This window comes from Sorex fumeus, unplaced genomic scaffold (genome assembly GCF_029834395.1).
Source record: "Sorex fumeus unplaced genomic scaffold, SorFum_2.1 ptg000002l, whole genome shotgun sequence".
Lineage (NCBI taxonomy): Eukaryota > Metazoa > Chordata > Mammalia > Eulipotyphla > Soricidae > Sorex > Sorex fumeus.
In genome coordinates this window covers 32,577,923-32,593,335 of record NW_026606059.1, presented here as the reverse complement: position 1 = coordinate 32,593,335, position 15,413 = coordinate 32,577,923, and the positions used below count along the sequence as shown (strand labels likewise).

Here is a 15,413-nt window from a genome sequence, read left to right as displayed (position 1 = left end):
ATAATAATTTCCCTACGTGAATGAACGACTCTATCCTGAAGTATACCAGAGTAAATACTGGGAGAGCATCTGTTTAATTTTGTTCAACCGTGAATCACGCATGGCAAGAAGCATCTAGGTAAAGGAGTTACTGGTGTGGCACAACAAGAGCATGTTCACCAATTGGCACCAGGTTTTGTCCCCCATGTGAAGTGCTTAAGGACAAGCCTGGAATCACCTGAACACTGAAAACTATTTCATGGTTTGATTAAACAATTTTCCTACGAGAAGTTTTTTTTAAATAGTTCATCACCGTTGGGTGGGAGTAATAATCCAACAGGTAGGGAACTTGCCTTGCACATTGTCAACCAGGGTTTGATTCTGGTATCACATATGGTCTTTTGAGCACTGCCAGGAGTAATTCCTGAGTGTAGATCCAAAAGTAACTTCTGAGCATTGCAGTGTGTTATAAATAAATAAATAAATAAATAAATAAAAGTCCATTACTTTTAGCGTAAAATCAAACCCAAGTCTCCACTGTTTATCTTACTCTTTTTCCTTTGATATCATCCTGCGAAAAACTAGCCTACTAACAGCAGCATTAGGCGACTAGAGAACAGAATGTGTTAATAAAAAAGGTAGGCCTGGTGAAAGAAAAATATTAATAGAAGCATAAATACAGTATCTACTTTGCTGCTTCTTAGGTTTACCCTGAGCAGAGTGACTCTGTAAGTACAGTGAGTGGTCAAGGACCCAGAGACCAGCCCTACAGCAGAGGAGAAAAGCGGGACAGCAAGCTGGCTCTGAGTTGTTCAAGTTCCACTTTACTAAGAAAAAAACCATGTTTTAGTGTAAATTCGCCTAACTAATGTTTAAGCTGCTATTTTTGATGTTGTTGTTTTGGGGTCATAGCTGGCTGTGGTAATAGCTTACTCCTGACTGTGCTCAGGGACCATATGGGCTGGAGCTATAGCACAGAGGGTAGGGCATTTGCCTTGCATGCAACCGACGTGGCCCACCCTAGTTTGATTCCTCCGCCCCTCTCAGAGAGCCTGGTAAGCTACTGAGAGTTTCTCACCCACATGGCAAAGCTCCCCATGATGTATATGATATGCCAAACACAGTAACAACAAGTCTCACAATGTTACTGGGTGATGGATGAACAACGGGAGGACAGTGCTACAGTGCATGGGACCATATGTGGTGCCTGGGGTCAAACAATCCAGTCCTTACAAAACCTATGTGAGATAGAGTTGAATATCTATTTTACAAAAGATAAAGCTAACGCTCAGAGAGATTGTGATTTTTCTATGTCCTACAATGCTTAACTTGGACTCCAAATACAGAATATTTCTTTACACATAACTCCTTGGTGATATGCTTGGTAAGTCCTCAAGTTCATATAAACAAGACCAAGTTCTTGTTTTAAGTCGTAATTTTTAAGAGCAATCACTTAAAGGTGCTCATTCAGGTCAGAAGCCAGGGGTTTAGTACAGGGGTTTAGATGCTTGACCTTGCTTGCAACTGACTCTAGTTCAATCAGTCACCACATATGATCCCATAGCATCATCAAGTTTGATCCTTGAGCACATAGGAGTAAACCCTAAGCACCACTTGGTGTGGCCCTAAAACAAAACAAAAAAAGATATTCAAGATAATCACTGCTTCTGTCCCATTCTCTGACACTAGTCATTTTCTCCAAAAGATTACACTAAACCATAGTATTTTGAATCATGGATCACGGTCCTCCCGTTGTTCATCGATTTGCTCGAGCGGGCCCAGTAACGTCTCCATCATGAGACTTGTTGTTACTGTGTTTGGCATATCGAATACGTCACGGGTAGCTTGCCAGGCTCTGCCGGCGGGCGAGATACTCTCGGTAGCTTGCCAGGCTCTCCGAGAGGGGCGGAGGAATCGAACTCGGGTCGGCCATGTTGGCCGCTTGTAAGGCAAATGCCCTACTGCTGTGCTAAAGCTCCAGTATTTTGAATAACCACTGGAAATCATGGGTGGTATAAAAGCAGCAAACCCATATTAATTCTTGTCAAGTTTTGAAGACTAAGAATTTTTAATGGATGATAAAATTTCATCTCAAGTATATAAGGGCCCCAAAATATAAATATGTTCCAAAACATGTAATATGCCAGCAGATTCACAAAGGTTATATCCCACTACAGAAAACCCCTTAATAACTAGTCACCCTTCAGCTACTTTAGAATAAATTTCTTGCAAGTTTCCTCTAGTTTAGGAATTGCCTTAAAGGAAAAGAAGCTATAGAGTGGAGCCTGAAGTTCTCTTTATTCATGTAGAACTCACTATTCATTCATAAAGACTGTCTCCCAAAGTATCAGCAATATGTCCAGATAATTGTCCAGTTTTTGGGTTTTTGATTTTATTAAGATTCATGAGGATGAGATGTTCATGGTGGGAAAGAAAGGTTTGATGTGCATAGATAGGCACTGAAATCTGACAGAAGATGTTTTTTCCACTTCAACTTCATGGACACTGCAGTCTCTAACCCATTGCCAGAATATTCTAAAATCAGCTTTTAAAAAACATTAATAAAATCCAATTTCACTTGATGGCTCAAATATTCCTTCAGAGAAAAGCACATTCTTCAGTTTTATTCTACTGTGGTTAATATAATTTTATGTTAAGTTTCTACCAAGGAGTAATACGGCAGTGAGAAAGATAATCTCAGAGACATAAGGATTTAATATAATTTTACTGAACTTAAAAACATGATCTGAAACACACATTTAGGGAAAAATCTGAAAAGGTATAAATAAGCACTTATTTTTTTCTATTAAAAACTATTTTGACTGGCAACAAAACAACATACTTACCTAAGTTTTACTTTGCTTGTACAGATGTTGTCCATTCATATAGTAAAGTAAAGTAAAGTAAAGGCCCTCCCGTTGATCATCGATTTGCTCGAGCGGGCCCAGTAACGTCTCCACTGGAGACTTTGTTGTTACTGTGTCCGGCATATCGAATACTCTCGGTAGCTTGTCGGGAGCTGGAGTGATAGCACAGCGGTAGGGCATTTGCCTTACAAGCGGCCAACATGGCCGACCCGAGTTCGATTCCTCCGCCCCTCTCGGAGAGCCCGGCAAGCTACCGAGAGTATTCGATATGCCAAACACAGTAACAACAAAGTCTCCAATGGAGACGTTACTGGGCCCGCTCCAGCAAATTCATATAGTAGCTTCATAAAATCACCCAGAGCTTCTAAATTTAATGCATGTGCCTATCTTATTGCTTTGAAATCAATGGTTTTCTAGTCTGTTGAATAATTTTACCTGCAAAATCATAAGAATATGATCATTGCTTTTGATAGATTTCTTGGTAAAATTATTTTATCATTGTACCTGGAAATATATTGAGTTTTCATTTATATATCAAATTCGATTTCAGCCTGACTTCCTTATGACTGTTCCTCATTTTGTTAAATCCTTGCTCTTAATTCAAAGCAATCTAAATTTCACTTATTTGATTATACTACTTCTAAGTCATTCACCTTGTGTCTGATAAGTATTTATCAGATAAGTATCTTTTATAGAGATATTCATTAAAGAAAGATCTCTTTAGAAATGAAATCTCTCTTTATTAAACTTCATTGCCTAGAGAAAAAGTTTTGTTCACTCAGAATTTGTCAAAATTTAGCCTACAGTTTTGCAAAATAAATAATCATCAATACCTACTTTTACATCCTTGTAGAAAATTTTACTGTTACATTGAAAAAGTATATTATGCCCCAAAATATCATATGATGATGTAGAAGTATCACTTCAATTATGATTTTCTTCATTACAAACATTTCTAAATCCAAAATTCATTCATTTCAATGAAATTTTTATTTCAGTAAATAATATACACAAAGACTTAAAAAATTAGAATAGCCTAAACTCTTTCCCCAAAGCTTCCCTCCATTGCATGCATTATTATGACCCTTTTTGGATCATGAGCATGAATTATTTTATGGCTCTTGATCATAACCAAGATAACCTGAGTTTGCTTTCTGTCCTTAATATTATGCCTTATATTAGCATAATAATAATAGTTATTATTATCGTTTCTCCTCAGTACAAAGTGCCTCAATCTATCCCCAAAGAAAAAGTCTCTGTTCTCTCTGATTCAGATTTTCTTCTGTTGCAGATTGGATTTGAAGACCCTCCCCTCCAGGGACAGGCCACAGCAACAGGGAGTGGAAATGGAGCTGATTCTGAGCTGGCTCGGCATGTCTTTTCCTTTTCCTGGTTGAATTCCCTGAATGAGTGATGGTCATTTCCACTCAGTTTGTCTTACTAAAATAATATAGGCATCAGGGAACCTAAATGAAAATAACCTGATGCAGATTGATGGGAAGGACCTCTGAACAGGATTTCTGCAAATAAGTGAAATATAAACCTTCAGTTCCTAGTGACTTTTATAATACATGAAGGAAAATGAGTTTGAGGGGGCAAAAGTTGCAGAAAGCATTGGAAAAGAGAAATTTGATCTTATGCAAATCTTTTATTGTGTGGGAAACATTTTGATGAGTGTGTGGGTATGATGTGTGTGTGAGTCAGTAATAAGTGGCAAGTGTTGAAAAAAGTGGGCACTATATTAGTGTGTCTCATAGGTACTGGCTGATTAGTATGGCAAAGTAGCTCTTATTCTCATTCTTCCTTAACAATACAAGTGGTCAGTGAAATTTAGTGTCTATTCAGAAGTGACTGATTAATCAATAAATGGACAAAAGATAAAACATTGACCAAAGTTATGAAATATTTTGTGAAGATTTTTCTCTTTTTCATAATAGATGTTGTTGGATATATATTCAAAAATGTTCAAGTCTGGTGATACTTCAGCAGTCCAAAAGGCTTAAGATGTAGGCCATAGTTGTGATGTTTTTTTCCTAACTTAGTTTTAGCTATGCATATATCAGGCACTTTAATTGAAAAGGGTAGTTCTTCTTATAACAGCCACTGAGTTATCACTCTCATGATCTGTAGAACAGCTGCATGTATTTACATATATATCACATAGCAGAATTTAGATATATATATTTAAAATAAATTAAATATATATTTAAATCATGCTTTATTTGTCCCACCACAATGCCACTTTCAGAAAATAAGTATGACTTTACTCTGTATGTACTCTTAAATAAAGGCTATTTCTAATAATCTAGATTGTTTATTCAGCAGTTCATATTGTTTTATTCATTCATTCATTAAATGTCTTTAAAGTATCCCAAGGGAAGTATTTAGCATTTTATTGATTTTTTAAAAAAATATATATAAGTAGCTACCATAGGTGAATGTTTTGTAAAACTCATCAGGAGTACCTTCAGTTAAAGTAGTGAATAGTGATAGTTTACATTTTTAAGAATTATAGTTATTTGAGTTGGCATAAATAAAAGTGAAGAGGCTACATGTTGTTAGAGTTAAAATATTCTCTTTTGTCTTTAAATTTTCCCATGTGTCATTTTATAGCAATCAAACTTTATTGTCTTAGGTGGATATGCTATAGTGTCTCCTTTTAGAAGTAGGCATTGAAAAAGAGAATAGAAAACATATACTTTATGGCACCACAGTAGTAACCTTTATGATAAAGTGAGTATTATAGAAAAAGTGCAGAATTTTGACCCTATAATTTAGAGGTATGACCTGTATAACACTTCTCTTCTATCCCTCTCCTCTTTCTTCATTCATCTTCACAATCATCTCACCAATTATAGTTAGACTTAGATGTTATTTCTATTAGGAATCCATCCTAATTATAGAATTAAAGTTTTAAAACTGAAAGCAGCTTCTTAACTTATTGTGCTCAGACCCAAGGAGTAATTGGGGTCCAAGAGATGAGCTCAGGGAGATTGCAGGATATGTTTTAGCCACTGACATAAGTTTGTGTTTTAGTAGAATGTAAAATGCAGATTGACCTGGGGAAGTCAGTTTGAAAGAAGCCTGGAACTGAAGGTATTTCTCTTAGCATTGAAGAGGAAAAATAAAGTCATGTTTACCTTTGCAGCTTTTATTAAAAATATAAATATTCAACATTCTCTTAACAACCACGTTGACCAAGGATTGGAAAGATTTTTTTTATTACTGAAACAGTTACAATAAAATACTGATTCAAATAGCTTACAGATTTTGTCTCACTCCACCCAAGAGAATAACCTTTTCTTTGGTTTAGACCAAAACAAAATCAATGGTGACTTCTGTTTCTTTCTGTGAAACCTTTCCTCCTGCCTCAATATTCACTTTACAACACAAAAATATCTGGAATGGGAACAAAAACGTGGACCACATACAAACAACATTTTGTTGATTTGCTGCACGTGAATACACTAGGTGCATGCTAATTAAGGAATATAGGCTCTTTTGCTGTACATTCTCTACGTTTCAAGCTATATAAAAATAAACAAATGGTATCAGAGCAACGCTATGGTACAGAATACTGTGATTTTTTTTTAATTGTGTGTGTGTGCGTGCTAACTGCAGACTCTTTTCGGTCCAACGCCCCGTTTTATTTTCCAATGATCTCCATCAGTTTCCTGTTGCTGTGAGCTTGCTGCGCTAACTGCTCGGCCCGGGCCATTTCCAAGACCTCCCGCAGGAGGTGGAAGGTGAGATCCAGCGAGATGGGCGGCTCCTCCGACCGCCTCTCCCTCTCCGGCGCCTCCTGGCGGCCGCGGCGCGCGGGCTCGGCTCGGCTCTGGGCGGGACGAGCCGGGCTGTCGAGCGGGCGCCGGGGCAGCAGCAGCTGCGGCAGCAGCGCGCGGAAAAAGTTGGCGGCTGCCTCGTCGGGCGCTGGGCGGCTGCTGCTGCTGCTGCTCCTGCTGCTGCCGCTGCCGCTGCCTCCGCTGGCGAGAGGCGACGCGGCGGGCGCGAGGGGAGCGGCCGGGCTCTTGTTGAGGTTCCCCAGGCGGAGGAAGTATTCCTCCCCCATGCGCAGCAGGACGGGTCGAGCCTGCGGCTGCTGCGGCTGCGGCGGCGACTGCAAGAACTCCAGGGGCTGGGGATGCTGCTGCGGGACCTGCCGGGCTCCCGGGACCGGGCCCCGGCTGAGGATGGCCCTGCACGGCGGGCAGGACAGCAGAGCCACCAGCAGGACGCCTGCGGACACGAGCAGCGGCAGGCGCATGTTGGGGCGTTAGCTGCAGCACAAAGGTGGGAAGGGGGTGGGATGAGAAAAAGGGAGAGAGAAAGAAAAGTTGGTCAGAGTTGATTAGTGGCCGTGGAGTTGCAGTCGGGGGGTCGGCCTACCGGGTGTGGGGTGCAGGCGGGAGCTGTCCGCGGTGCTGAAGCTCCTTAGGAAGGACTTCGAAGTGGGCTTGAGCTGGGCAGCTGGAAAAGGGGCGTCTGCAGGGCTCGGCTGGCTGCAGGGACTCCTAAGAGATAGTCCGTGAGTCCCCCGCCCCTTTAACCATCCTCAACTCCGAGCCCCGCCTTCTAGAGATCTGTAGATTTAAGAGCTCCGCCGTTCTAATGCTCCCCCAGCCCTTTCTAAATGTTTCAGCGTTTTCCTACCAAATCGGGGACTACTATTACCCCCTCCCATACTTCCAACCCCTGCCCTGGCGACCTTATTTCTGGGTTCGGCACCGAGGAGGGGCTCCTGTACTCAGCCAAGGAGGAGTGAGTGAGTGAAAACTGTCACCCAACAACCAACAGCCGTCTAAGTTTGCTTTTGCCACATCCCAGCTACTAAGGGAATGTTGAGGTACGGTCCTTTGCGCGCGCGCGCGCGCGCGAACATACACACACATACACATATACACGCGCGCGCACACACACACACACACACACACACACACACACATACACACACCATGCACGCAAACACACGGGCAACGGCTTGGCTGCTCTGGCGGTGCAAAATTGGACGCGCGTTTCCGTCTAGGCGCTCCTTACCTTCTCTGGCGCGTGTGCAGGTAGATGCTGCCTCTCTGCAGAGCAAGGACTCCGGGAATTCTTTTCCCCAGGGGATTACCTCTCTTCTTTCTGTTGCCACACTTTTCCTTTCTCTCTTTCTCTGTCTCTGTCTCTCTTCTGTTTCTCTCTCTTCAGTCTCTTAACGGACGTGGGCTCTGAGTTTCTCCACCCCAAAGCCTGGAGTGGGGTTTTATAGCGTCGACCCTCTTCAGAAACCACGCAGCATTTGCTTAATAAGCTGACGCTCTCTTGACAGCTCGATTGCGTGCTGCCTCTGCTCCTGCATAAATCATAGGGCCCCTGCCAGGGAGCGAGGGGCAGAGTTTTGCTATCTCAACACTGAATCTCACATCCAATTATATCAACAGATATTTATCGCCTCCTTGGTGACGTCAACGAGCCCTAAAATGGAAGGGCTTCTTATGACTTGTCCATTGACAAAAATTCTTGAATGAGATTTCCCAAGTGTGAAAACATACTGACCTTACTATGAAAGACCAAACAGAGGGTCAGAAGAGAGCCGAAAGGAGGGGAGCGGAAGGGAAAGCGTGAGTGAAGGGACATCTATCAAGGTAATACACAGTCCTATGGTGAAAGCAGGCACCTCCTCTTCCCTCTCTCCTGACTTATCTGGCCAGTTGTCTCTGAAACAACTTGGTAAATGAAATATCCCTTTGCTAGAGACAAAGTGTTCCATCACCTTTGTCTGGATAAGAATGAAGAAAAAAGGAGATAGCAATGCAGGGACAAGCAGCTTTTAAGCCTCTCTCTATAATGTTTTTTTATGAGACTGCAGAGACCAAACCAATAAGTCTCTTAGACTGTCGATCCTTTTTTTAAAAAAAATGATAGAAAAGCTACTTCCACAGTGAAGGTGCAATAAACCTGAACCATCTGGATTTTAAATTCTCCCAGAACTTCACTGCTCCTCCTTTCTCTCCTCTCAAAATGAAAATTAATTTAACTTTCTTCTTCCCATTCCTAGTACTATTTCTAATTCCTGTTGTTTGTAGTCTTGAAAAAAGAAGACCAGTGAATGATTCATGAGTTAAACAATTGGTCTGTCCAATGCAAACCCAATGCAAGAAGCATCCATTCTAACTTCCTATTCTATTTTGCAAAAGGTTTAAATTGCTTGATAATGGGGATGAATTCTTTATTTTTAAATTCATTGATGAATATTAACTCCATAAAAGATCACTTTACTCATTTTACTTCCAAATACTGTCAACATTCATGAAATCATTCATTCATCCCATATCTGGGATGCCCATGTTGGTTTGTTTAATCATATCTCTTTCCAAATTCAACTATGTTCCCTGAACATATGATTTATAAAGAGGCTCTCTGGCACTACCTCAGGATGAAATACTTATAAAAATCACACTTACATTTTGAATTATATTGGCAATCATATATGTATGAAAGGTAGTTATTTCTAATTCTACAATTCAAAACGAAGTCCCAAATGGCTGTCTCTGACTCCATTTAGTTTCTATACAATAATCCAAGTTGTTTACCAGAAATTTCCTGTTCTTTGTGTTACCTCTAATGCTTTCTTTGTGATAACATGACAAATGATGTAATACACATTTCAACTCTGATTTCAGGTTTATAGTAATCCTCAATTGCTCTTGGAAACACAAGGTAGATAGGAAAATTCTGACACCTTCTATAGTTGAATCATTACAATATAAAACATGCTCTTCTTTTGAGGTGGTGCTTGGAATCTAAATGCAGGGTACCATGCATGCAAGGCAAGTAGTCTACTGTTCAGTCATATCCTCAGGCCTTGGAATGTACTTAGGACATAAGAAAAATCTTATGGAAAAGATATGACTTGTGACTTATTAATAGAAGATTTATGGAAAATATTGAGCTTTGAGAAGAAAGTTTTGTTTTATTTTGGTAGGAAGCACACGGAACAATAGTTTTTGTTATTGTAAGCTTTCTCCTGCTTAAAATTGGAATAAATCTCAACTTTCTTGCTTACCTTCATACCAGCATGGTCCCCATTGGCAAATTTCATCTTGGATGCTAATCTGGAGGTTAGCATTGATTTAGAATAGGAAGTTCAGGTAAATGGATACAAAAGAAGAACTAGGAAAGGAGATGAGTTTTATGGGCACATGTAGGAGGTTGGTTCTTCCAGAAAAGATTCAACATATTTTGGGATCTAGAAAATCAAATTTCTCTCCTATTGGACTATATGAAGGCATTTTATATAGCTTTCCACTACTGCTGAACCCCACTCAGGATTTTTTGAAATAGAATGTTGGTGTGGGGACGAAGAAGATCTGACTAGAGGTGAAAAATAAAAGTTCTGCAGGAGGAACTGTGTAGAACAGCCAGTACTTATCACAGTTTAATCAAACAGATTTAATTAAATCATTTTATGTGAGAATTGGAAGTGATTATTTGATTTATCTAATACTGGGGAGTTTGAGTGACTTGCCTGAAGTCATTCAACTAGTCTGTGGTAAAGTCAGTATTAGAATTCATTCTTTTGACTATCCGTGTGTATTATTGCTATAACATAGCTAAAGTATTTTTTTCAATAGGAGTCACACAAACAAATTGAGTTGAGGTTAATTTGAGTAAAACAACACTTTTTTATGGAGGGACTTTTATACTTTCATTACCATGATGAAATCTCCTTAGGCATGAGAATACAAATATGGGCATAGATACCCTAGTACTTCATTTGCCCCTTTTTATATTATACTATTTATTTTTTGAGTCATATTACTGATGGAGTCATAACCCCATCCCTGCCATTCCCTTTAACCTTTATTTGCCTCTGCTATGCTTTGGTAATCTCAATTTTACTATCACAATCCAAAGATTTGGTTTCATTTGCATTATCCATTCTGTCTCTTTGTCTCTTTACATACCACTTTTGAGTGAGGATTTTTGTCTCTAATATATTTCACTTAATAAGTCTTCCTCTATTACCATCCAAGTTGGAGTAACAGGATTTTTTATGACTATCAACGACATTTATCCTCCTTGAATAAAAGACCCCAATAAAGTCAGAAAAGTGTAAGGAAAAATAATAACTTCCCTAGACTCTAGAATCTAAATATAATTTGCTGTTTCCCTTGAATTTTTTTTCTGAATTCATACACTACATGTAATTGATTTCTACTGTGTTCCTAAGTGTGAATCTCTGCTTAAAAGAAAACTCACTTAAAACTTAAAAGTGCGGGGCTGGAGCAATAGCACAGTGAGTAGGGAGTTTGCCTTGCATGCAGCCAACCTACGTTTGATTCCCAGCATCCCATATGGTTCCCTGAGCACCACCAGGAGTAATTCCTGACTGCAGAGCCAGGAGTAACCCCTGTGCATCGCCGGGTGTGATCCAAAAAGAAAAACAAAAAACAAACAAACAAACAAAAAACCCTTAAAAGTGATTTTCATAGGTTTTTAGACTGGCCTTAAAAGCTGTGCTCTCATGTATGCCAGGTATGGCCTCCTCATCAAGTCACACTTTATAAATTGTTACTGGTACAAAATGTGTTGTCCTTATTGAATAAAGGCAGAAGCTTGGTTGCCTTTACAGTGAAATTTCCATGTTCGTGCTATTCCAACCCTAGCACAATGCCACAACATACTGAGAGTTCGATTCCTCCACCCCTCTTGGAGAGCCCAGCAAGCTACTGAGAGTATCTTGCTGGCACAGCAAAGCCTGCAAAGCTACCCATGAAGTATTCGCTATGCCAAACACAGCAACAATTGTCACGATGGAGACGTTACTGGGTCTGCTTGAGCAAATCGATGAATGGGAGGACAGTGACAGTGATCTCCAAATATATATGAGGTCCATAAGGTACATTTTATGAGTTCAGGCATTTCTCAGAATGTTTTTTGGCTCAGATTTTAGTGATATTTTTGCAAGGTGTATACAGATCTGGGTTGAGCATAATCTTCCTTGAGAACTGTGAGTGCACTGTCTGTTTTTTATCATCTAGTGCTGCTGATAATAAATTCATGATGCTAATAAATTCTATTTCTCATTTGTTAATAGGATCAGTTTTTCTAAGCTCATTCACTCTGGAAGACCATAGAAGATTCTCTTTGTTGTTGATGGTCTGAAATTTTATGATTATGTCTGGGTCTGTTTTAGTTTATTAACTTTAATTTGAAGTTTCTTTAAGTGTGATGAAAATATTTTGAATTATTTCTATATTTTCCTCCATGTTCTCTATCCTTACTTTCTGGACTTCTATTAAAATTTTGGGTGTGCACTCATGCTTATTATTTTCACTATTCTTAGAATTCCTTGTTTGGGAATCCATATTATGGAAGTGCTATTAAATATCCTTCAGCTCTTTGTCTGGTTTACTTTATAACCATATCAGACTGCCAGATATGGTTTCTATAGCTATTTGTGCTAGAGAGTTTCCTGAAATATCTTAAGACTAAGTATGAACAAATGAGAGCATTCTCACGTTTAAAATTTTCATAGCATAAAGTCACTTAGAAAGTTTTTGTGACTTATGCTATGGTGATGAGATGTTGATCACTTTGGGGGATTAGTGACACATTATGAAGCAATCTTTTATGATCTGTTCGATTTTATTAAAGCAAAATACATATATGAATTTACTAGTGATGCCACCACAAAGTACCAAAGAAACTGGTTGATCTAAACCATACAAATATATTTTCCATGAACTATTCTAAAGATTAGAAGCCAAAAACAAGATGTCAATAGGATTGATATGTTTTAAAGCCTCTTTACTTGATTTGCGATGACCAACTTTTTGCAGACCTTAAAAGCTGTTTTCTCTGCCTCACTTTTGAAGAAACCACTTCATATTTTCTGTTTTTCTGATTTCATAAGTTTCTTAGAGTCCCTGGCCTCTTTGGGTTTATAACCATGAACAGATTTTGGAAAGAGCTAAAAGAAACATGCAGAATAGATTGGAGGGACAAGGTGATAGACAAATTAGTTATAATTCTTGAGTTATCACCACTTATTTGTACTCTCCAGAATGAATATCACAAGCCAGTGCTAACAGGAGCAGAACAAGACAATGGTGGGGCCTTCTGTGAACTGCTCTAGGAACCAAGACACTGCCAGTGGGCATCCACACACTTGTTTATGAGTTGATGGGGCAGAGCTTTCAGTTCCTCCATTAAGAGTCCTCTCAGCTTCCAGAAGTCATTACTGGGTGCTTCATCTCCTTTCCTCCAAAAATAGCAAGGAATTTGTTACCTGTCCCTTAATTTTTCCAGAAGTTACGAAGGCATCTCCTGGGGAGATGACTCAGAGCATTAGAAAAGGGGCACGTTTCTGGTTTCTGCTTCTCTAACAAGCCCTTGTCTTGATAGACACGACTGACCTTTCTATTTACATCATAATACATTGAATTTTCTGTTTTAGGCTACAGATAATGGATGGAGGGCAATGAGAGGATGTGTGTGAACTTTCTGTCATGAAAAGCAATTTACAGGAACTAATAATCGTACAATAGTTGGTCATAAGAAAGAAATCCATCAAGCATCCTGAATAGGTATTTATATTCATGAACATTTCTTAACTCTAAAGAAATATTTCCCAAAGAGCTGCATTAAAATGTTACAGGTATACCAAAAAGTGGGTGTGGGGAATTGGGGTGGGCATGGGGGTGTGAGAAGGAGGGGAAAGGCAAGGTTTTTTTTAATAAGAGGTTAAATATTTTTATTCCAAAATCTGATTGCATTTTGAAATTTCTATTCTACATTTTAATTCCCAGCATTTTTCAGATAAGGAGTTCAGCTACACTTTCTTTCTTATCCATATTTAAGTCCATGATTAGACTTGAGTAATTTTTTTACCACTTCAGGGAGAAAAAGCTTAAATGACATTTTTCATCATTAAAAAGAGTATTTCAGAGAGAGACATCTAGTTATTCCACTTTAGATATTACTTGCACTTAAAGCAAGAAGCTGTTGAACCCTTTATTGCCTATGAAATGGTCAACTCTGTTTGTGTATTTCCTGGTCAGGGGAAGGAATTTGCCTCCACAGAAATTTAGCTTAATAGCAATCTGTTGGCCCACTTTGCAAACAATGACCTTTTTTGAGTGTGAAAAATGGGAGTTTCCTAGACAAAGCTAATTGCAATGGAAATTGTGATTTGATTCTTTTCCATAAAGGACACTTAGAGGAAGTGGCATCAAGAGGAAAGTAGGCTTGGAGCACTGTATGGGTCAATAGGAACAATGAGACATCTTTACTGGTTTGTGATTCAAACGCTTTGTGAACACTACTGCTAGGATTTTTTTCATCTCTGAAGCTTCTGTTCTACATCTATGGCAAATGTGGTGGTAGCTCCTATTACTGTTTTGTTTGTTTGTACATATTCATCTTGCTGCCTCTGAGCTTTTAAAATTTTTCTCTGTATTCTGTAATTCTTAGGACATGAATTCACATGCTTGTTGACTGATAAAATAATTGTGTATGCCCATCTTAGGAGAAAGTCTACATTAATTTAAAGGTGATATATATCTGTGACTAAATAAAATCTGAAAATAGTTATGTGAACCTATCAATTGGAAAGGAAAGGATCTAGCTTACTTGCCACATTCTCTGTTCACTTCTGCATAAATTTTAGAAGTGATCTAAGCAACAATGTTCCCAGAATAATGGAAAAGACTTAATGGGCTCAAATAGCAGTGAAGTTTAATGTTCCTATTCATATAAAGTTAAATATAGAAACATATTTGAGTCTCACCTCATTTTTCAACTTGTTTTCTTTGTACTTTATTTCTTAGTGGCTGTGAAGTTCTGTATTATACTAATGTTCTTTTCTCTTCCTAGCAGCTGCAATAACTGCAGTAAAGGGTCTTTTTCATGTAACTAACTGCTTTCGCTTAGCAATATGCACTTCAGATTCTTTCATGCCATATCAAAGAAAGGTATATTTTAATTTAGAAATTGTTGTGACTTGGGAATAACTGTTTTACTGGTGTCTGTCTACTTAGTCAATGCCTATTCACTTAAGGATTATTTTATAATCGAAACTTCTATTCTCAAACTAACAATTCCTTGATCTAACTGAAAGCAGAAAGCAAATGCACTCAAATGGGGGAGTTTGCAATTTAAAGTGGGCAAAAATGATTAATATTGTTAATTCAAAGCCATATACAAAAAATATATCTTTTACTTTCTAAGATCAATAACTTCCTTCAGTGACGACAATACAGGGGGTAAGGCACTTGCTTTGTACTTGGCTAACATGGGCTCAATTCCAGCATCCCATATGGTCCCTGAGACCACCAGGACTTCTGAGCACAGAGCCAAGAGTAAGCATTTAGTATCGCTAGGTATGTCTTCCCAGGACAAAACAAATAAATACAACTCTTTTCCTTCCTAATGGGATTCTCCACTGTGCCACAGGCAATGACGGGTCAATTAGCTTCAGATTTATCCTGGATAACCACTCACATCAAATTGGCTGAGATTTTTTTCTCTACATGTTTAATGTTCCTGGACAAACTTACTATCATTTCACTCCTAGTCTCT

At 38.9% G+C, this 15,413-nt stretch overlaps 2 protein-coding genes across 4 annotated transcripts in view; one reads left to right on the top strand and one right to left on the bottom strand.

The window, feature by feature from the left end:
• The window catches only part of TRIM55 (tripartite motif containing 55), a 44,088-nt gene extending 38,944 nt beyond the window's left edge, over positions 1-5,144 (top strand). For 2 of the 3 annotated variants that reach the window (XM_056110689.1, XM_056110681.1), the window contains one exon: positions 4,138-5,144. In XM_056110689.1, the coding sequence (XP_055966664.1) occupies positions 4,138-4,260 (123 nt within the window). In that variant the 3' untranslated portion in view covers positions 4,261-5,144. The remainder of the gene's footprint in view (positions 1-4,137) is intronic. The other variant, XM_056110698.1, reaches the window with a different exon arrangement.
• Positions 5,145-6,256: 1,112 nt separating this feature from the next.
• CRH (corticotropin releasing hormone) lies at positions 6,257-8,233 on the bottom strand. Its single transcript, XM_056109996.1, has 2 exons — positions 7,881-8,233; positions 6,257-7,123 (listed from the first exon to the last, which is right to left on the bottom strand). The coding sequence occupies exon 2, from the start codon at positions 7,108-7,110 to the stop codon at positions 6,493-6,495; it is 618 nt and encodes a 205-aa protein (XP_055965971.1). The 5' UTR covers positions 7,111-7,123; positions 7,881-8,233; the 3' UTR covers positions 6,257-6,492.
• Positions 8,234-15,413: the final 7,180 nt, after the last annotated feature.